This window comes from Sciurus vulgaris (assembly GCF_902686455.1).
Source record: "Sciurus vulgaris genome assembly, chromosome: 8".
Taxonomy (NCBI): Eukaryota; Metazoa; Chordata; class Mammalia; order Rodentia; family Sciuridae; genus Sciurus; species Sciurus vulgaris.
Window position 1 is genome coordinate 97,621,829 of NC_136468.1, and position 23,558 is coordinate 97,645,386.

At 39.5% G+C, this 23,558-nt stretch overlaps 1 protein-coding gene across 5 annotated transcripts in view; it reads right to left on the minus strand.

Annotated features, from left to right (window-relative positions):
• Positions 1 to 23,558, minus strand: part of ELMO1 (engulfment and cell motility 1) — a 565,675-nt gene that overhangs the window by 331,256 nt on the left and 210,861 nt on the right. For 4 of the 5 annotated variants that reach the window (XM_079151165.1, XM_079151164.1, XM_079151167.1 and 1 more), the window contains exons 11-13: positions 19,387 to 19,437; positions 15,833 to 15,955; positions 13,886 to 14,017 (exon numbers count right to left, since the gene is read on the minus strand). In XM_079151165.1, coding sequence (XP_079007291.1) covers positions 13,886 to 14,017; positions 15,833 to 15,955; positions 19,387 to 19,437 — 306 coding nt within the window. Of the gene's footprint in view, positions 1 to 13,885; positions 14,018 to 15,832; positions 15,956 to 19,386; positions 19,438 to 20,484; positions 20,530 to 23,558 lie in introns of all 5 variants that reach the window. The other variant, XM_079151169.1, reaches the window with a different exon arrangement.

Consider the following 23,558-nt stretch of genomic DNA (forward strand, 5'->3'; position numbering starts at 1 on the left):
CTGAAAGGACTCTGAGGCCCCCTGACTCACTTCATCCTATAACTTCAAACTCTGCAGGCTCAGAAGCAGGGCTGCAATGTACCCAGGCATTGCTGCCAGAGTTCAGGGGACTTGGCTTCAAGACAATAGCTGTGTTTTGGCGCCACCTGGTGTCTGTTTCTGTTCTGGCTTCACTAAGGAATTCTACAGGTTAGTTCAAGTCAATGTTGCCTCCCCAAGCAAGACATTGCCTAGAAACGATTAGAACTGGGATCTGCAACATTTCAGATGGATAAAGAGGACACATGGACAGAGAAAAATACTATGTAGGCAGAAAAAGTAAGATCTGGTTCCTATGCAACAGGTCTACACAGTGTCTACCTGAGTTTATCCAGCATGCTCTGTATGATTTGATCAAAAACATCCAAGAAAGACCACACCACAGAGTCAACCCTGAACAGAAAAGGCAGAATTTTGGTGGCCTCCTCTTCACCTGTAATGAATATCATCTGTCACTGGCCAATCAGTGAGGTGAACAACCAAGCTGCCTGAACCACTTGGGACCACACAGGGACCCATAAATGGGTCCTGGTCCCTGGTCACCCCTTCATTAATGTCCCCCATGAATGGAAGGGGCTTCCTCGGGCTGGTGTCATGGTCAGAACACCCAGGGATCTCCTTAATTCTATGCAGCTAAAATTTACCGAATTTTAGTAAATATGGATTTTAAAAAGATATATGCATTGTCCTTTCACTTTCATGATCTTTTGTTTATTGGATATATCTGTAATTCATTTAAAAGCAAAATGTTTTTTGAGTATTACTATCCCAATCAGGAAATAATTCATATAGGGAAAAGTGATACAATTTACAAAATAGAAAACAGAGGGGGTGAACACCATAACAATTAGGCAAATGTCACAATTTAATTTCTCTGATTCCCACAAAAGTGTCCTGGATTCTTACTAATGCTGTCGCTGTACTCCAGGAGATGGAATCACATTTTCAGTGACCAAACATTATGTCATTGGCCTGTTGAGAATAATGCTATAATGTAAGACAATTTCACTAAGAGACTTAATTATCTACCTGGAATGATTTTAATGAGAATTCACCAGTTTTCAGGGACATAGTATTTTAGTATAGGAGCAGTTTCAAGGCAATTTCTCACTTTAAAATAAATGAGTCAAGTAAGTTAACAGTAAATTATAATGCTTTCCCCATGAATTCCTTCACTGTCCTGCATAGTGCTAAATGATTGGCAGAAACTCTTTACTGTGTCCTTTTCACATAAATACAAGCCATTTAGGAGTAGCTTCCTCTTGTCCAGCAGTTACTCAGGAATATCCAAGTATAGTAGATCTCCTTAATAATAGTAGTTATGTTCCATAAAGTCATACAAGCCCTAAATTCACGTATATACAGAACCACTGTTCCTAGGAGTAATACAGAATAAGAATCCATGGAGACTTTTCTCACAAACCTTTTGTCCACTGGTCAATAGTATATGTTCTAGTCATTATTCCATTGCTGTGACAAAATACCTGAGAAAAAAAACAATTTAAAGGTGGAAAGATTTATTTTGGCTCACAGTTTCAGAGGTTTCAGTCCATGATCTCTTGGTCCCATCACTATGGGCCTGTGCTGAGGCAGAATATCACTGTAGGGAACATGTGGCCATAAAGAAGAAAAATAGAGGGGTTGGGGGTGAAGAGAGAGAGAGAGAGAAATGAGGGGAAGAGAACAGGAACAAGATTCACCATTCACATATGCAACCTACTTCCTCCAACAAGGCCACACCCCCTACAGTTTACACCACCTACTGGGGACCAGCCCTCCAACACATGAGTCTTTGGAGGACGTTCTAGATCCAAACCATTAATAGTATGTAAGCTTATTTTAAGTGTGTTTCTATTTCAAGGCATCTAATTTAATACATATTATTGACTCACTGCCTTCAACTTGAAGCCAACAGCATTTTAACTGATGCCTCAAGGAATTTTACCTAATGTGTCTTGTATTTTCTCTATAAAATAGAGAAAATGTTTAATATCCTAAGTGCACACTGCAGCCCTGCTGCATTTAGGAGCCCCTGACTGCGTGTCAATACCAAGTCATCTTAAACAGCGATACTTAGCAGTGCAAAGAAGAGAAGTGGGGAAAATGTGGTCCCAGAGAGACCACAAAAGGACATTCATTTATAGTAGACAGCTGAAATAAAAGCAGACCACTGCCCTGTTGTCTTGTTCAACTCCAGCTGGGAAGACACTGGTTGGGCAACTCCCAAGAATAATCTCCAGAACACCATGAATATCGTTTGGAAGTTACAAGCAAATTTTAAGGAATGGGGAATTTCCAAGAAGGGAATCCATGAATAGCAAGTACTTACTGTATATTTCCAACTCTTTTGAATTTATGACTCTCTCTGATCTTTCCCGCACTCCTAAAGCCAACTCCGCTTCTCTCTCTGGAGGCAACGTAAACACTAGCTGAATCACGGAACAGCCCCCAGCTTCTCAGGCACACGGTGTTCTTTCATCTTTCACAGCTACTCTGCACCCCACATCTTCTCACTATCCTCCTGGGACAACCTACTACTCCCACATTTCCCTAACCCATCTGTCACAGTGTCATGGGACTCTGGGCACTGTTCCAATAATATTAATAATAATCACAGCATCATAATAATAGAGCTAGATTCATGGCCTGCTTACTATAAGCCCAAGCACTGCTCTCAACAACTTACAAGTAAGAATTTAATCTAGACAACTTATTGACAGAGACCGTTATTATCCTAACCCTCCATCAGATGCGAAAACAACTGAAAACATCAACTGACTTGCCCAAGTCACTCAGCATAGGAGCGGGAGCCTCAGAAAGGGATGTGGGTAACCTGAATTGGAGCCCAGGCAGAATCACAGCGCTGCGCTCTTACAATAACTGCTAAATACAGGAGCATTAAGACAGAGGTGCAGTAGGGCACAGGGATGGAAATGGAGGAAGGAAAACAGAAATACATGGTTCACTCCATACCTGACATCCAGGAAAAAAAATATTCCAATGAGAGCAAGCACTGCGTGTGTCATTATGTGGAATGATATCTGTAACTATGCATAATTATCTTCTCTCACACAAGAAGGCAGAAATCCTCTTAAAACTCAGAACATGAAGACGCCACTACTGCAGACGCTGTTGCTGCCAACCCATGTCCAGAGGTCTTCTCGTGGTCTCCTGTGGCCCCTCAGAGGTCACCTGAAGGTCACCTCTCGGGGTGCCAATGCAGCTGCTCCCACAGCCACTGCCGCCACCACTCACCCCGCACCTGCTGCCAACACCACTAACCCACTGCAGTCGCTGCTCACACCTGCAGCTGCTGCTGACCTTCTACCTGCTGCCACCAACCTCCACCACTACCCCTTCCACCGCTGCCCAGAGGTCCACTGCCAGGAAGACTCCAGGTTTGGTTGCACGTGGCCACATCCATCTTGAGACACTGGCCAGGGCCTGGGGGGTTGGGGTGTCGGTGGGTTGCTGCCACTGCCATCTTGGGGCACAGTTGCCCCTGTCTGGGGATACTGATCGGGACCTGGAGGTTCAGTGTCAGGGTGCCTGTGGGTTTGGCTGCACCTGGGGTCTTCCTCCTGGAAGTGCTGGTGGCCTCCATCTAGTTGCTGTTTCTCAGGACTGCTCATCCCTTGTGGTCTCTCTCCAAATTCCACCAGCACTGAGATCTTGGGAATGCAACATGGCTGACCCAGGACATCTGAAGGCCAGATTGGTGGGATAGTGACTGGGTCTGCCAGGGCCAGTCTGGGCCAGGCAGTCTTGTGAGAAGTCAAGAGATGGTTGAGAAATTTTCAAATGCCAACAGAAAAAGTTGTTCAATTTTTCATTGAGATTTATTTTGCTGTTTTCTTCTCTAACATCTCTCTGCACCATATTTGAAGCAAGGCATTTTTCATGCATCAGTTTGTTAAGGATGGTGATATATGGGTGGCATTTTGCAGTTCTGTTGTATATTCTCATATTTTCAATTTTTTTTTCTCTTTATGTGTATTCCTGGATTTCCTTTCTATCTTTTTTCCACTTAACAACCAATCTCTGTTGGTTCCCCTTCCACTCTTCTTGTAGATTTTTACTTCTAGCTTCTCTCTTTCATCCCCATGAACATCAACCACTTCCTACATTATTTCTGTTTCTCTTTGTCCACCATTTGAAATTGTAAACCCTTTTAGCAAATCTTCTGTTTATAATATAGAAAGTGATTGAACTCCTCATTCCTGTTTATAAGCAAGAAAGCAGTAGATGCCTCGGTGAAAACTATTAGATTTAAGGCTATATATTGTTTGCACTGTGTGCTATTGATATTGGTCTCCCTTTTAAAGGTGGGGCACTGGAAATCTTCAGGGACAATATAGGTCTACTAGGTAGAATCTATACTTCTCAGAGTCACACTACTAGATGGGAAAACACACAGGCAACATGAAAAAATAAGGGAACAAAATGACCCAAACAAACCAAGATGCCCCAATAAGAGAATCCACTGACAACACAGTAGAAAAAATGTTCAAGAAGGACTTTAGAATGTACATAGTTAAACTGATCTGTGAAGTAAAGGATGGTATAAACAGTGAAATCAAAGGACATGAAAATTCAGGACGTGAAAGATTGTTTCAATAAAAAGTAGGAGATTCAGAAAAAAAAAAAAAAACAAACAAGCAGAAATCCTTGAAATGAAGGAATCAGTAAACCAAATTATACATTCAATGGAAAGCATCACCAACAGACTAGACCATTTAGGAGACAGAACCTCAGGCAATGAAAAAATATATAATCTTGAAAACTGAGTTGCTTATGGAGAGAAGATGTTAAGAATCCATGAAAAGAACTTGCAAGAATTATGGGATAACATGAAAAGACCAAACTTAAGAGTTATCAGGCTAGATGAAGGAGCAGAGATACAAACAAAAGGAATGTACAATCTTTTCAATGACATAATATCAGAAAATTTCCCAAAACTAAATAATGAAATGGAAAATCAAATACAAGAGTCTTACAAGACCCCAAATGTACAAAATTACAACAGACCCACACCAAGACACATTATAATGAGAATGACTAAAATACAGAATAAGGATAAAATCTGAAAGGCCATGAGAGGAAAAAAGCAAATTGCATATAAGAGAAAAACAATTCTGATCTCAAATGAAATCAACCCAGACCCTTAAAGCTAGGAGGTCCTGGAACAACATATTTCAAGCTCTAAAAGAAAATGGATGCTAACCAAGAATTTTATATCCAGCAAAATTAAGTTTCAGATTTGAAGATGAAATAAAAACCTTTCATGATGAACAAAACTAAAAGGAATTCACAATTAGAAAGCTGTATTACAGAACATTCTCAACAAAATATTTCATAAGGATGAAGTGAAAAAAAATAGTGAAAACCAGTAAATAGAGGAACTACACTAAAGGAATAGTCAAAGGGGAAACTCGATCAAATTAAAAACCAGAAGAAACCCAAAATGACTGGGAATACAAATCATATCTCAATAATAACCTTGAATGTTAATGGCCTAAACTCATCAGTCGAAAGACACTGACTAGCAGAATGGATTAAAAAACAAGACCCACACAATATGCTGTCTCCAAGAGACTCACCTCATAGGCAAAGACATCCACAGACTGAAGGTGAAAGGATGGGAAAAAACACATCACTCCATATGGATTGTGTAAACAAGCAAGGGCTTCCATCCTCATATCAGATGAAGTGGACTTCAAATCAAAGTTAATCAGAAGGGATAAAGAAGGACACTTCATTCTACTGAAGGGAATTTTACATTAGCAAGTCATAACGGTTGTAAATATTCATGCCCCAAACAATGGAGCATCTATGTGCATTAAACAAACCCTTCTCAATTTCAAGAATCAAATAGACCACAACACAATAATACTGGGTGACTTTAACACACCTCTTTCACTACTGGACAGATCTTCCAAACAAAAAGTAAATAAATAAACTACAGAACTCAATAATACAATCAATAATTTAGACCTAACAGACATATATAGAATATTTCATCCATCAACAAGTGAATACACTTTTTTTCTCAGCAGCACATGAATCCTTCTCTAAAATAGACCATATCTTACGCCACAAAGCAACTCTTAGTAAATACAAAAAAATGGAGATAATACACTGCTTCTTATCAGATCATAATGGACTGAAATTAGAAATCAACGATAAAAGAAAAACATAAGAGCTACACTAACACATGGAAACTAAATAATACAAAATTGAATTATGAATGGATAGTAGAAGAAATCAAGGATGAAATAAAAAAAAAATACTTAGAGGTAAATGAAATACTGATACAATATACCAAAACTCTCTGGGACACTATGAAGGCAGTACTAAGAGGAAAGTTTATTGCATTGAGCTCATTTATTAAAAGAATAGAAAGTCAACAAATAAATGACCAAACATTACATATGAAAGCTCTAGAAAAAGAAGAACAAAACAACACCAAAAACAGCAGAAGACAGAAAATAATTAAAATCAGAGTTGAAATCAATGAAATCGAAACAAAAGAAAAAACTGAAAAAATTGACAAAACGAAAAATTGGTTCTTTGAAAAAAATCAATAAAATTGATAACCACCCCAACCCTAACAAAGAGAAAAAGAGAGAAAACCCAAATTACTGAAATACATGATGAAAAAGAAAATATCACAATGAACACAACTGAAACACAGAAGATAGATAATTAGAAACTTTTGAAAACTTATACTCCAATAAAATAGAAAATATGGAAGACATCAACAAATTTCTAGAGATATATGACCTACCTAAACTGAATCAGGAGGTCATACATGATTTAAACAGGACAATTTCAAGTAATGAAATAAAAAACACCATCAAAAGCCAACCAATTGGCTCATTCTATGAGGCTAATATCAACCTGCTACCAAAATCAGACAAAGAAACATCAAGGAAAGAAGTCTTCAGACTAATATCCCTGATGAACATAGATGCAAAAATTCTCAATAAAATTCTCACAAATCACATATAATAACATATTAAAGATAGTGCACCACGATCAAGTGGGGTTCATCCCAGGGATGCAGGGTTGGTTCAACATATGGAAATCAATAAACACAATTCATCATATCAATAGACTTAGAAAGAAGAATCATATGATCATCTCAATAGACGCAGAAACAGCATTTGACAAAATATAGCACCCCTTCATGTTCAAAACACTAGAAAATCTAGGGATAGTAGGAACAGAGCTCAACATTATGAAAGCCATATGTACTAAATCCAAGGCCAACATAATGCTAAACAGAGAAAAATTGAAATCATTCCCTCTAAAAACAGGAACAAGACAATGATGCCCTCTTTTATCACTTCTATTCAACATTGTTCTTGAAACTCTAGCCAGAGCAATTAGACAGAAGAAAGAAATTAAAGGTATACAAATAGGTAAAGAAGAACTCAAACTATCACTATTTGCCAAAGACATGATTCTATATTTAGAAGATCCAAAAATTCCACCAAAAAACTTCTAGAACTAATAAATGAATTCAGCAAAGTAGCAGGGTATAAAATCAATATCCTGTGCAAATCAAGTACATTCCTATATATCGGTAATGAACCCACTGAAAGAGAAATTAAGAAAACTACCCCATTCACAGTAGCCTCAAAAAAAAAAAAATACTAAATACTTGGGACTCAATCTAATAAAAGAGATGAAAGACCTCTACAATGAAAATTATGGAACACTAAAGAAAGAAATTAAAGAAGATCTTAGAGATGAAAAGACTTCCCATGCTCCTGGGTAGACAGAATTAATATTGTCAAAATGGCCATAGCACCAAAAGTGTTAAACAAATTGAATGCAATTCCTATTAAAATTCCAATGACATTCTTAACAGAACTAGAAAAAGCAATCATGAAATTTATTTGGAAAAATAAGAGACCCAGAACAGTCAAAGCAATGTTTAGCAGAAGAGTGAAGCAGGAGGCATCACAATACCAGACCTCAAACTATACTACAGAGCTGTAGTAATAAAAACAGCATGGAACTGGCACCAAGACAGACACATAGACCAACTGTACAAAATAAAAGACACAGAGACAAAACCACATAAATACAGGTATCTCAGTAGACAAAGGCACCAAAAACATTCACTAGAGAAAAGATAGCCTATTCAACAAGTGGTGCTGGGAAAAATGGAAAGCCACATGTAACAAAATGAAATTAAACCCTTATCTCTCACCCTGCATGAAACTCAACTCACTGTGGATCAAGGACTTAGGCACTAGAACAGAGACCCTGCACCTACTAGAAGAAAAAGTAGGCACAAATCTTCACCATCGTCAGCCTAGGATCTGACTTCTTTAACAAGACTCCTAAAATGCAAGAAGTTAAATTGAGAACCAATAAATGGGATGGACTCAAACTAAAAAGCTTCTTTTCAGCAAAAGAAATAATCAATAATGTGAAGAGAGAGCCTACAGATTGGGAGGAAACCTTTATTACATGCACCTCAGATACAGCACTAAACTCCAGGATATATAAAGAACTCAAAAACCTTAGCACCAGAAAAACAAATAACCTAATCAATAAATGGGCTAAGGAACTGAACAGACACTTTACAGAAGAAGATATACAACCAATCAACAAATAAATGAAAAAATGTTCAACATCTCTAACAATTAGAGAAATGCAAATTAAAACTACTCTGATTTCATCTCACTCCAATTACAATGGCAATTATCAAGAGTACAAGCAACAATAAATGTTGGTGAGGATGTGGGGGAAAAGGTACATTCACACATTGTTGGTGGGAATGCAAATTGGTGCAATCATTATGGAAAGCAATATGAAGATTCCTCAGAAAACTTGGAATGGAACCACCATTTGACCCAGCTATTCCACTCCACAGTTTCTCCTCAGAGGACTTAAAAACAGCATACTATAGTGATGCAGCCACATCAATGTTAATAGAAGCTTAACTCACAATAGCTAAACTATGGGACCAACAGAGGTGTCCTTCAACAGATGAATGAATAAAGAAAATGTGGTGTGTGTGTATATATATATATATATATATATATATATATATATATATATATATATATATATAATGAAATATTACTCAGCTTTAAAGAAGAATGAATTATGGCATTTGCTGGTAAATAGATGGAGGTAGAGAATATCATGCTAAATGAAATAAGCCAAACCCAAAAAACCAAAGGCTGAATGTTTTCTTTGATATGCAGATGCTAATTCACAATAAGGGGTGTGAGGGATAGGAAAGAATAGAGATACTTTAGATTAGGTAGAGGGGAGTGAAGGGAGGGAAAGGGGTAAGGGGCGAGAAATGAAAGTAGAGTGAAACAGACATTATCACCTCATGTACATGTATGACTGCCTGACTGATATGATCCTATAATATGTACAATCAGAAAAATGAGAAATTATACTCCATTTATGAAAGACTTATCAAAATGCATAAATGCATTCTACTGTCATGTATGACTAGAAGAAATAAAGTTTTTAATTAAAAATTAAATTAGAACATGAATCTTAATTCTGAAATAACATTTTTCTCATTACCCATTACCTTTTCTACCTTTACATCTTAGTTTTTTTTCTTAAAGATGAACCTGAACAAATTAAGGAAAATGTGTATACAACTTCTTAGTTTAAAGCACATCATATGTTTATAAAAGATTCTTAAAAAAAAAAAAAAAAAAAAAAAAGAGAGAGAGAGAGAGAGAGTCTATTTTGTCCTTAGACAAGTTAAATGAAAGGGTTGGAAGTGGTGGTACAGACCTGTAATCCCAGCAGCTCAGGAGGCTAAGGTGGGAGAATCACAAGTTCAAAGTTAGTCTCAGAAACCTAGGGAGTCTCTAAGAAACTTAGCAAGACCCTGTCTCAAAATAAAAAGTAAAAAGAGCTGGGGATGTGGCTCAGTGGTTAAGTGCCCTTGGGTTTAATTCCTGGCACAAAGAAAGAAAAAATAAGTTAAGGGAAATGGAGGAATGAGAGAACTGATGGGGGGGCGGGGGAAATATATATATATATATATATATATATATATATATATATTTCTTGTCCATTTTAGCATATGCTGTGGTTCAGAAGGAAAATAAGCTGCAAACTCCATTTTAGAACTTATATGATAAAGTAGAAGAGGTAAAATTCTCAAAGAGGCAGAGACAAATTCAGCAGGGGAACTGGCCAGGAACACAAGAATCACACAGTTGGAAAACTGTTTTCACAGTTCTTGATCATTACAATCAGCAGGGTATAGATTGTACACAGCATGTCATTCTAAAATCCCTTCCTTCCATCATCTTGAGGGACATGAGTGCCCTTCCTTAGACATTCCATAAGAGCCTCCTCCCACACAACCCTGCCCCGCCTCCCACAGGGACCTACCAAGCAGCTTTATTAAGCAGTTTTAAAAACAGGCGCTTTTCTGTGTTTTGATGAATCATACAAACATTTAATTACTTCAGATTGATATTTTGAGTTATTTTATCAAAAAATCTGTTCTGTTGTGATACTGTGCTGAGAAGGAATGAGAGGCCTATCTGCCTTTTTGGAGGTTCATTATCCTTTAACAAACTGTTCTTTCTGCCTTGTTGGAATAACAGCCCCTTCTACTTTGGAAAACTCAAAAACATGCCTTTGACTACCAAAATGGGAGCTCCCCAAACGGAAGGAATGCAAATATCATTGGCTAACTATACCTGGGTTTCAGGAGCCATAATAGTCACCAGATGATGGCCTGGCAGGGCCCTCCAGCAACCTTGAAATAGAAAAGTCACTGCCCAGCTTCACAACTGAGGAAACTGATGCCACCCAGGTTAAATGACCAGTGGTTCAGAAGTAGGAGAATTAAAATCAAATTAAAATTAAATTTAAAATCTAGACCCCAAGGACTCCAAAGACTTGTCATTTAACACTTCCTGGCCGTTGCCTAACTTGGAAGAAGTGACATGAGAAATTCAGTTCATCTTATAAACTGAATTTTTCTTCAAAGAGATTCAAAAGATTATCCATACCTCACATTTCTCCTTTAAGTTCAGTGAGAAGATTAAGGGAAGATTATCTTTCTTTTAGAAGCACAGAGATAATTCTATACAGGTGCTATCACCACTTAAGAGATTCTGGGGTCAGCTTGCAGTGTTTCTGCAAAACGGCCTCTAGGTGGCGCAATGAGCACAGGAGTCCCTGGACAGGGGCTCTTCTATTTCTGCCTGGCTGGTTATTCAAAAGTGAAAATACCAGCTTGTCAGAGTGGCTGGCTCACTTCCAGCACAGAAATCATTACTCAACAGTCTTTCCAACTTCTAGACTCTCTGATGCAAGACCACGGCCTGGAAGAAGCTGTAGGGGAAGATCTAAAATTGAAAACTAAGAAGAAACCACAGAAAAAATAAAAGAAACCAATAGTTTCTTTTTGTTATTCTCTGTTTGAGGTCTTTGTTTTTTCTAAAATAACTTTTCAGGTCCTTGGGAAGGGGACTCATCAATTCTGAAGTCTTAAAATGACAACAAATTGACTTCTGGGGGGGGGGGGGCGGGGTGCGGGGATGCTTCATTGAGTACTCAAAGCAGAGCACTCACCAGACACAGAAAAACAAATACTGAGATAAACCCAAGGCAGAAGTGTGGAAGGAATTAGCAATAATGTTAAGACAGATGGAGCTACGTTGAGAAAAATTAATGTTGGCTCATGGAATAAGCTGGAGATTTTGAGTAAGAACAGAGCCCCCCCCCGACACACACACACATTCTGTATAACCTTCAGAGGGACCCATGGATTCCCAAGCTCTCCCTCTCCTTTGTCCCTTCACACTGTGCAGTCTGCTACCACAAACCACCAAGACCTGGCACAGAGGTACAAGGCAGTGCCTGCCTAGAGGTAATTCATAGAAAGAGCTCAGCATCTGCATTTTCCACATAATTCAAAAGAAATCTAGGCAGTGGCAGAAGGATGATAAAATTGCAGCAACACAGGGGTACCAGGCTCTGGGCCAGGACTGGGTAGCAGAATCAATCCAGAGCATGTTTGAAATGCACATGCCTTAATCTCATCTTGGAAATTCTGATATGACTTGAGGGTTGAGAGGCTGAGGGATTTTGCCAAATCTCTCAAGTGATACAAATATGTCTTGCTCAGCACACAAAAGTGAAATTAGAAAGAATGGGAAGGGAGGCAGAAGGCAAATGCTGTCCACCTTCCCTGGGTATATCTCTGGGAAAGTGCTCTTCTTACTCTAAATGAGTAAGAACAGGACCTTGATCATCAACACACACCAGGTATAGGAAATTCTCACCTGGTCCATCAGTCATGACACTTTCTACAGTAAGTTTTAAAATTCAATTCAACTAAGAGATCAAATGTTGAATGTCAAGGTCAAAATACAGGATATCATGGTGTAAAAAACGCTGTCAGAATACCTTTTTAAAGCAAGTTGCAAAGCTGAATACATTGCCACCCAGTATTCTTAGTAGAAAAGACAAGTTGAGACTACATAAAAAAATGGTAACAGATTTTTTTTTAAGTTTAAGAGACACTATCAAACAGGGATTTAAAAATATATATGGTCAGTGTGATCCACTGCTAGTTAAAGTGTAAATTACTGAAAGTTAATGGAGAGCAATAAGGCAATATCAAAAGTCTTGAAAATCTATACCACAGATATTATAGCTCCACAAATTTATCCTAATAAGGTGGTCATGGATGTGAATAAATATTGGGCTGCAAAAATGTTAATTAGAGACTTAGTGGAAGTTATTGGTAGTTTTCAAACACTGAATCAGTAAAAGAACTTAAATAAACTGCAGCATATTCAAATTAAAAAAAATAAGCCTCTTGACAACGAAAAACACCTATTAACTGATATGGAAGCATTTTTAATGAAAAATTTCTAAGAATATTCAAAAACATTGTGAATTTCAGAGAAAGTTCCTAAAGAATACACGTCCTCCTAGGTAACATAAAAAGTACCAGACCACTTTTGTCAAATTAAATGTAAACATTAACATATAAAATCCATACCTACTCATAGTGTATATATTAGCATATATTAACATGTGGGTCTGTGTATGTGTACATGCATATATACATAATTTATAATTTTGTCCAAGAAAGAGTATTTGAAATTTTTTAAAAATGCCTAGCAATTTCTAATCACTGAAGCCAAAATCTCATTCATGTCATTTTTTTATGCAACTTAAAATAAAAACCCAAATTGACACCTGTAAATTTCAAGACTACCTGAAGTGCATCCTGAAACATGATGATAGGGTAAGCACAGAGTGTAAGAGGATAAAACAACAGGCTACACTCAGAACAAGTTGTGTTCTAATTTGCAAACTGAGAAAATCTAGGAGTCTACTATTAGCATTTGTAGCAAGATAAACCTTTTAGGAAGATATCAACTGTATAAATCTTATCATCATTAAATTTCAGGAAATTTTGAACTTGATTTTGATATAAAGTCAGTGTATATAAATAATATAATCACTGACCCAATGATAAGGCCCATCCTGTCATTGCCAGCATCCAGCATTTAATTTAAACAGACCCTCAAGCATCTTGTGAAGCAGATTTAAGGGAGATGAGAAACAATCCAGGCTAACTACTCCTGGTTACACTTAATCAGAACTGAATAAACAAATGCAGTATTAGTCACACTTGTGCAAGTTATTCCATTTCACTGCAGCCAGAAGACTTTCATGTGATCCTGTTTAAACCAGCTAAACATCTGGAAATGTGGAAACTATTCTGTAAAGTACAAGAGGACCACACGCCTGATGCGGCTGAGGTCAGCCACGGGGAGGCTGGAAGGAGAGAGCTTACTGGAGACGGCTTACTTACAATGAAGCCAAGTTTTTTATAATCCCGAGTGTACATGGACTTGCGCTTCTCCATGCTGCCGCTGCTGTTGTTAGGCTCAGACTCGGCATCAAAAGCAATTCTTCGAAGTTCAAATATGATGTCTCTTTGAGCCTAAAGGAGATAGGGAGGGGGTAGAAAAGGGAGGGAGGGAAAGCTGCTTTCATTGTGTGATGTGACATCGGCTCCCTCTTTCCCCAGAGTCTAAATGAATCACTGCATTCAGGCAAAAGAAAAACAGATAAAAGACAACCAATGTTCTAAGCTAGGGCTTTGCCGACTTCTCTTCCTCCTGCCACTCTCCCAGCTGGTTAGCCTTGACTGTATTCCACAACTATTCTGGAAGCCAACTCATTTGGAGGGCTAATATCAGTTGCCCAGGGCTGTCCTCCGTGAGAGCCCCAATGTGATGGAAGGGTTGTGACTGAAAGAGGTAAAGTTGGAGAATCTGGGAGCACTGTGCTGTTAAAGAGGCACACAGGTTCATGGACAGTATTCGGGTTACAAGGGACCACTACAGAATGAATTTACGGAAGCTAACATGTCATTAAAGCAAAAGAGTCAAAAGGAAGAAACCACCCCAGTGTCCTGCCACAGATAAATGGATAAACCACATGTGGAAGAGATAGACAGTGGTAGTTAGTATTCAGTCACAGAAAGGGACAAAATTCTGACACAGGTGACAATGTGGATGAACCAAAAGATATTTTGCTGAATGAAATAAGACACAAAATGATAAATATTGTCTAATTTCATTTCTACGAGCTTCTTAAAGTTGTCAAACTCATAGAAACAGAAAGTAGCATGGGGTTACCAGGGGCGGAGAGAAGGGGGCAAAAAGGCAGCTATTGTTTAATGGGCACAAAAATTCAGTTGGACAAGATGGGAAGAGTTCTGGAGGTGGATCCTGGTGATGTTTCACAACAATGGGAATGAGCTTCACGCTAGTGAACCAGACACTTAAAAATGGATTAGATGATAAATTTTAGGTTAAGTATTTTTATCATAATAAAACCACTGTCATAAATAAAGAGTTTGGAAACAAGGACCATTGTTCCATTTTAGGACGCACTGCTCTCCATCACTAGGAGCAGTAAGATGACAGTCTCATCTCCCTGGGATGATTACACTTGGCCTTGCCAAAAATGTGCAGCATGGTCACTGGCCTCTCTCAGCCTCTCCATCATTCTTAATCGCATGGCCTGGTGCCATGAATGAAGTGTTGCAGCAGCCACACACTCTGCACATGCAGTCCACATCTGCAACAGATCAGGCCCTCACGTGCCAATAATGAGTGTTTTCCTTTCCAAAGCTGCAGCACTGCTTAAGTTGAAAATGTGCTACGTCAGGGGAAGGCTTCCCAGCTGTTTCCTCTCAGTCTACCCTCACACAGCAAAGTTCCCCAAAAGCTTCTGGATGGAGACAGAATCTTTTATGGACACAACCAAAGACTTAGCATGGAGTTGTAGCAAATAGCCAATTAACAAAACTGCCAGTCCGCAAATCAGGTTTATTTAACACAGGATCCACCATTGGCACTGATCATTGGAGAAAGGAAGTTACTTCCAACCTGCAGAATCAGTACCACACAGAGCTCTCCTTGGCCCTTGTCATCTGGGAACTTGACCCCAAAGCTATCACTATCTCAGGTACCGTGGCCAAGAGTCAAGGTCTGTGGCCACAAGCTTGCTCTCTTATCTAAAAGAGGAAGAACATGGATGTGTTCAGGGACTAATGGAAGAATCCATTTATTTTATTCTCTGATCCCAGGTTTACCTAAATTTTAAAGTCACGCCACCAAGTTTGAGATGGTAATAAATCAATCATGTGATCATCTAAAACTCCTGGTTTCAGAGTAGCTCCGGAGAAGACTTTTGGTGACAGCTCCTCCTCCTCGTGTGCTCTCAGTGCTGTCTGCTGAGCACCCACCTGGTCCTGGGGGTCCATCTTGGTCATCATCCTATCTTCCAGGAGGTTGAAGGTGAGCACTTGGAGAACATAGAGCTGATGCGCCATCTCATTGTTAATGGCCCGCTGCGCTCGGATGACATGCTAGAGAAATGGTTCACAGATGACACTTTTAAAAATTAAGAAATAAAGATAGAACAAGCAAACAGTAAAAGTTAACCCTTGTTATTACACTAAGTAGAACCTCAACAGTGTTTATTTGGAGGCACAAGGGATGGAGATTGTGGAACCACCTCTCAGAAGAAAAGTCAGGGTGCGCATGATCTCTGAGCTTTCCTTGACATCTCAGGGCCCAGTAAGGTTCCCGATCTTGAGGTCAGAATCCAGAAAAAGACCTACTGTGTGCAGGAGCTCCTGGATGAAGGGGGAAAGGTACTTCAAGAAAAGATGTGCCTGAGATGAGTGTCTGGAGGACACTTCTGGGCATCTATGACAGATGCATGCCTTGTATGCTACAAGGGACCAGTGGCACCCACCTATTATAAAACCCGTGGTCATTTCACCCCAGGATGGCCTCTCCCAGATTATCCCACTTCTAAGTTTTAGAAGCAACACACAACAGCAAAATATTCATCGGATTTGCAGTGAACTCACTGTGGGAATTCCACAAGCCCCATCTCCATCCTTGTGCAGTCAGCAAATGCAGCTACATTTTTTTTTTTTAGCAACTGCTAGTTAATAATTAAATCAAAAGTGGGCTGGGGTTGTTGTTCAGTGGTAGAGTGTTTGCCTAGTACCTGTGAAGCACTGGGTTCAATTCTTAGTACCACATAAAAAAATAAATAAAATAAAGGTATTGTGCCCATCTACAACAACAAATTTTTTAAAAAAATAATGAAATGAAAGTAAAATGGCCTTTCTCCATAGAAACAAAACTAAAAGCAGAACAAACATCAGAAGGGTGACAGGAAGTTGGGCGCATGGGGATTTGCTTCACCACAGCTCATTCAACACCCAGGTCTAACGTGTATCCTCTTCAGAGAGACCTTGGTTATAATTAGAAAATGCCAAATGACAAGTCACTGTAGTGAAACACTATTCCAATTCACGATTTCAGATGTGCTAGAGTCAGCCAGGTCCTGCTATCTGCAAGAAGGCTTTCTTTTGGCATCCCCGGCTGCTACCAGCTGACGGCTGAAAACTCACTTCTAAATGATCCATCAGTGAATACCAGAGCTGCCCAACATGGAAAAAAAATTATCTTTCAGTCAGGACTGGAGGAAGTCTAGGTTCTTAGGGTGCTACCTGGGTACCTCCTGACCTGGCACACACCACATCTCCACATGGGCTGTGAACATGATATTGAAGCAGCCTGCTGCAGATGGAGGAGAGGGAGAAGAATGAAAGAAAGGAGGAGGAGGAGGAGGAGGAGGAGGAGGAGGAGGAGGAGGAGGAGGAGGAGGAGGAGGAGGAGGAGGAGGAGGAGGAGGAGGAGGAGGAGGAGGAGGAGGAGGAGGTAGAGGAGGAGGAGGAAGAGGAGGAGGAGAACAAGGAGGATGTAATTTGAAGTGGCCAAACCAAAATTATGGGAGGGGAAGAAGCTGGAGGATGGGAGGTGGGAGGAAGTCATACCCCATGTCCTTCATTCTCCAAAAGGGAAGGGTAACTTGTACAACTTTAGTGCCCCACGTGTATGGGTATCCGTTTTATTAAAAGCCCCCAAATCTCTGCACTTCAATTTACTGCCAGAGACTACCACCCTTGAACTTCCAGCCATCAACATTTCATAAAAGAAGTGACACTGAAGCCAACTGATCTTTGAGACAAGGTGGCTATTGTCATTCCACCCACTCATTTCTCTGGAGATTAAGTGCCACACCAAGGCAGAAAGAAGAACAAGCTAAGCCCTTCTTTATCCATCATTTCCAATCCTTCTTCTCCCACCTGGATCCCTCTCCCTGCACAAACAGCTTCTCTGAATGACATCTTAATATTGACTGCAGCTTCCACATTTTTAAGGGCCAAGATAAAGAATGACCTACTTTGAATCTTTCTGTACTTTCTACAAATCCATAATTAGATGTAGAATCTATGAGGATGCTCTACTAAGGCACATTTCAGACTTCAGTTCTGGTTGGGGGGCAATTTGCCATCCTTGCAGAGCTCAAACACCTTTTATTATCAGACAACGAAAACTGCACTTCATCCTTGATAGACAGGAAGATTAAAATCAAACTGGATCACCAACTGCGGTCCTTACCATTGGCCTTGAGTTTTAGAATATTTAGTTTCCTTGCCTGAAAAACAGGGTTTCAAGAAGAGAAAGGAGGCAAGGAAGGGGGAAGAGAGAAAGAGAGAGACAGAGAGAGACAGAGAGAGAGAGAGAGAGAGAGAGAGAGAGAGAGAGAGAATGTGTGTCTGAGCCATGTATTTCCTAACTGACTCTGGAAAGACTGCCCCTGAGACCTTGCCAATTTCTAGAGATAACAAATGACTTCTTTCTTATGCAAACCAGTTGGAGCTCATGCCACCATCCCTCTGTCCTCATCACCAAGGGACATGTCCCAGACAACTAGAGACAGTCCATAATCCCTAAGGCCCACTGAAATTATCCAAACTGACCAATCCTAAACCTGCTTAGCTACTTTGTCTGGCCTCATGTACTCCTTTCCTAGAAAGTCACAGTAAAGGTTTTTGGTTACACTTTCCTCTGGCTCCCCCTCTTCCTCCTGACCAACCTGGCTTCCCTGGCCCCCTTGTGGTGTGGCAGGTCCCTCCTTTTGGAAATTATAAGTAGCAAGTTCTTCTTTTCACTGGCATTGACCTCTAGGCCTGCTGGCTTCACCATAACTGAGCCATAATAAAACACTTTGCTTGTGTATGTGGGGGTGGGGGGTAAATTCTAAGCTTGCTGAAGTGAAATCACATTATCAGAATTTTTTTTTTTTTTCTTTGTAAGCAGCAAACCTGTTTCTCTCAAATAGCTGGTAAGGCCTCAGGAAACCCTGCCATTTGGTTTAATTATAAACATTCACAGTGCGACTTTGAGGGTTTCTTTCTCCCTGAGGTACAAGGTCAGTTTTGCACTGCAGCGGATGAGTGGTTCCCATATACTACTTCCCTTCCTCCCTCCTGAAAGGAGGCCAGGAAAATGATAGCCAAACTTTCAAGGCTTCTCTCTCAGGGCCTGGGATGTTTCCAGACAGCTTCTTCATTTAAAAAGTACTAGCTCATTTTAGTGGTGAAACCAAGGAAGCTCCCTCTGTTCTTGACTGCAAAGCCAAAGTCACAGTGTCTGTACTAAACTTGCCACAGAAAGAGGCAGTTCCAGCTCCTCAGGCCCCTTTGCTTCCTAGAGCAGGGCAAAACTCCTCCAGCCAATCACAGGAGGCAATTCCTGTGGGAAAGCTTTAATTACTCCAGTTTCAAACACATGCGTTCCCCTCCTTTGCAGTTCCTGCTTCTTAACCACTGTTCCAAGTCACAGAGCAACCACAACTAAGGCCAAAAGAAGAGACATGGAAGTGCACAGGCTGCTCCTCCCAGCAATGCAGTCAGAGCCCTGAGGTACTCACTGTTAGAATGATGGAGCGCAGCTGCTTCTGAGCCAAAATATTCGCCATCTCCTGCGGAAGAAAAAAGACGCCCACACAAAGGCTTAGGTTAGAAAGACACATTTCAGCACGGCCAAAAAATGACTTTATCCTGGGGTGTGCTTCATAACTGTATATCAGCAGTATTTCTTAGGAAACAGTGAACTTCAACAGGCAGTCATATTCAAATTACTTTTTGCATATTCCATTGAGATTATAAAAGCCAGGTCTAAAAACAAGGAAGGAAAATTTGGCACCTGTATGCTTATTTATTTATTTTTTCCTTTAGAAAACTGTTCCTTGCAGAAAAAGATGAGTGCCGAATAAAAATCAAACATTCCAAGTGAAAGCAAGGGTTCTCCATTAGGGAGGCTCATCATCTTTTATTAGACTGTGTGCTGAAAGCTTCTGCAAGGCAATGCATGCCTACTGTAATATTGTCCAATATGAAAGAACCATCAGGTTAAAGAGCTAAGTCTTCTAACAGCCAGTTCATCTTAATCTGTGCAAGACCAAAGAGGGAGAAGCACATAGCCCAGACTGCAAAGTAGGCTCTGCAAGTGAGCCCAGTGGGGTTTTAGCAGATGTCCAACACCTGGGCAAATGTCAAGCTCTAGAGTTCACACTCGACTTCCACACTGCTAGGGCTCATTCCTGCAGGTTGTGCCTAGTAGTCTGGCATTTCCTGAATGGCATAGAGAACTTGGGAGTGGATTCGCAGACTCTCTTTATAAATATTGACAAGTAGATACTAAGGGAAAATTAAAGAGTCAAGCACAGCCTTGGTGTACTTTCAAAAAGTCAAAATACTGCTCATATTCAGGAAGACACCGGGATGTTGGGTTTTGGTGGGGAGTATATTTTGGTGTTGCTACTCTTACTAAGCAGAGAAGAAACTAAGCTACGATTCAAACAAAACAACCATAAATTCTACTAAGGTTGAAATAAATGTGCAGAAAGCTAGGAGAACCAAGAGCATGGGGAAGGAGCTAAGAGGGGACACAGGCAGGGTGGACAGGAGCAGAATGGCAGAGCGGGGCCTACTTATTCAGGCTCACAGAGGGAACATGGGTGACTTACAGTCAGAGGACAATCAAGGATGTCAACATTGCTCTCTACATCAACCTAACGGCGTCATCGCCACCACAGAAAGGAAAGCAAGCAGGAAAGAAGAAGGGATGGAAATTCAGAGCACTCTGTTAGAGGTTGGCAGCTTTAATGCAATGCCCCTGCTGACCCACCGCATTGAGAAGCCAGTAAATATCGTCAGGTGATTCCAAAGGGCAGATGGCATGGAAGACTAAACCCAGCACTAGGTCTCTCCCCCACTCTTGGAAACACAAAAGCAAGAGCAAGGACACATTCGGAAACATGGTAAAGGGCAACCCAAAGGAACCTGTTCTTTCACACTCAGGGAAAGTAGCTCTCTCCTCCCCATCTAAACAGGGAGGCCTGTGGGTTTGTCTTGTTTTATCTGCTTTGGTTTTGTTTTCTTAAACCAGATGACAAACAAAAGGTCCCAAAGAATCCTATGTCTCTCTTCATTTCCTTTTATAAATTTCCTTTATAAAAGTAAAAGTGCTACCCAACAGTCACAGGAACAGAAAGAGAAAAGAATAAATATTCTCTATGCCTATTTTGGCCTGTTTACGAAATATTAAAGTAGGTTAGAAGGGATGATATATTTATAATATCTACTAAAGCAATCATTAATTGTCTGTTTACAATATTTATCTTCTGCATAACACTATGGGCTTCTCATGGGAACAGAGAATACATTAGGCTTTGTATTCCAAGCTCAAGGCACGATGTCTAGCACCGAGCAGACAATAAATGTTTGATAAAAGAACAAATGAATATTTTATGTTACCCTCCTAGGGAACAGAAGCTGGATCAGAGAGGAAAAAACATATTTTTGTCCACATCATGGAAATTTTTGTCTAATATTAGGGAATTGTGTAAACATGAGAATCCACAGGGAATGTTTTATAGCACTAAAAAAGTCTAAAATCATAGATATATACTAATATGGATATATATATATACATACATATATATATATATACACAACATTGAAAGATGCCTGCAAAATATTTTTTTAGTGCTTTTAGCAGGTATTTTTCTTAAAAACAGTGCACATAGTATGTTTGCTGTTCATGAAAAAATGATACATGTAGGAGAATATTTGCATGGAAAAAAGCAGGAAGCAGCCCCATGAGCCTTGAAAGTCACAAGACTCATGAGTAACTGTGGCGGTTCTTTTTCTGAGAATGGAATTATGGGAGTCTTTCAAACTTCTTTAGAGTCCGTCTTTTCTGATTAATCTACCAAGTCCTTTAACTAAAAAGTTTTGTTTCAAATAAGGCTTATCAAAATCACCAATAACTGTAAAAATTTTTGGAAACAATCTCATCAACACATTTGCTATTAAAGTAATAATTTTAGCAAAGGCAAGTCATTGTAAGGAATTTGCTCACCTACTAGCAACCCCTTTCCCTGAAAATCCAATGTACATCTTCCCACCATTTGTGCAGGGGAAGGGAGAGTGTCTTTAGTTCAGGAGACATGGGAAAGCAGGGCTACCACCCCAAGGCCAGCCAACCAGAGCAGACAGGAGGGAGAGGAGTTTCAAATTCACTTCATACATTTTGAAAAATAAAGGGAACCCAAATAATGGAGTCCAGTGAATATGATTAATCCCAAGTCAGCAAAAGAAACTAAAATAAATAAAAGTATTAGACTGAAGTAGGTTTTAAACACACAAACAAGGAGTTCTGTAAATGCAATACACAAGTTTTTAGATTACATTTAATCCAACTGGAGCAAGAAAATGGTCTTCATATCTTCTGCTCTTCTAGGAGGTACTTGTGTGGCAAATACAAGGAAATTCTGTGGGTGGCACCTGCTTGATTGGCATTTGATGGGACTCTGCAGGTAAAAGCAAGGAGGTTGGGCTTCTAACTCTGCCTCTTATAAGCTCAGTGACCTGGTCAAGTTTTTTCATTCTTTGCATCTCAATTTCCCCATTTGTAAAATAAAAATAATAGAGCTTTCTCTTAATATGAGAATTAAATTTAATTAAATAATAAAATATAAAACACTGAACATCATGCTTGGCACATGGCAGACTATTGATAATACTGTCATTGATGGTAGAGTTTGGCAGATTTTCCTATTTGAACAGATTTTTTCTTTAAGAACTTTAATGTTTCAGAACATATGCCAATAAAATGGTCATGTCAAAATAGCCCAGATAAAACTTTATTTTACTGGTTTATACTCTCTAGGAGTATAATCTTCTGTTAATATAATCTGTTTTATAGGCCTCCAGTGACCTTCAGAAAAAAAAAAAAAAAAAAACAGCAATCTTTTCTTCATTATGAACTTGCAATCATCTTTAGAGCACTCACAGCTCAAAAATGTTTTAAACTTAAAAATCATAATACTTCCTTTGTTTTGATAAACAACAGTCTTAAATTCAATGGTTTATAAAGTCAACATCAATTTTCCATGGGCAAGTAAATAACCTGTGGCTATTTTTATTCAAGGACTGAATTTGTCATATAATACTTTGTAAATTTTTGGTGGATTATATATATGCTTTCTAGGTTGGATTGTTTTCCTAAATGGTTTAAGGTTATTAGATTACTCTTAGTGGTGGTTTATTACATGATCAGACTGGTCTTATCTATCCATACTGCATAATTTTAAAAAGTTTGTCTCACAAAATCTAAAACTAAAGTTGTTCTGCTATTCCATTATGTTTCCATTGTTATTAATATTCCAAAGTCAGTTGGTGATTGATACCAGGTTCCCTATGTGCCCATGGCCATGAGGATTCGATTCAATAAACTAACTGTAGTGTTTGGTATAGAGTAAGATACAAAAGTAAGCCAGGTATGTGCATCTCACTCAGGCTTAGGTCCAGAGAGTCAAGTAAAACCACAGGCCTGGGCAGGCATGAGCTTTCATTTCCTCTGATCTAACCTCTTCTTTTACATTTGGGAAAGGAAAGCCCTAAGAGTTCTGACCAAAATGCAGCCCTCCCCACCCCCACACTCTACCCTTAGCATGTGGTTTGGCCAAATATCCTTTACTGGGCCAGTACAAGGATCGAAGGATCATGTTTCTCCAATGGCCAGTTGAGAGCTGCT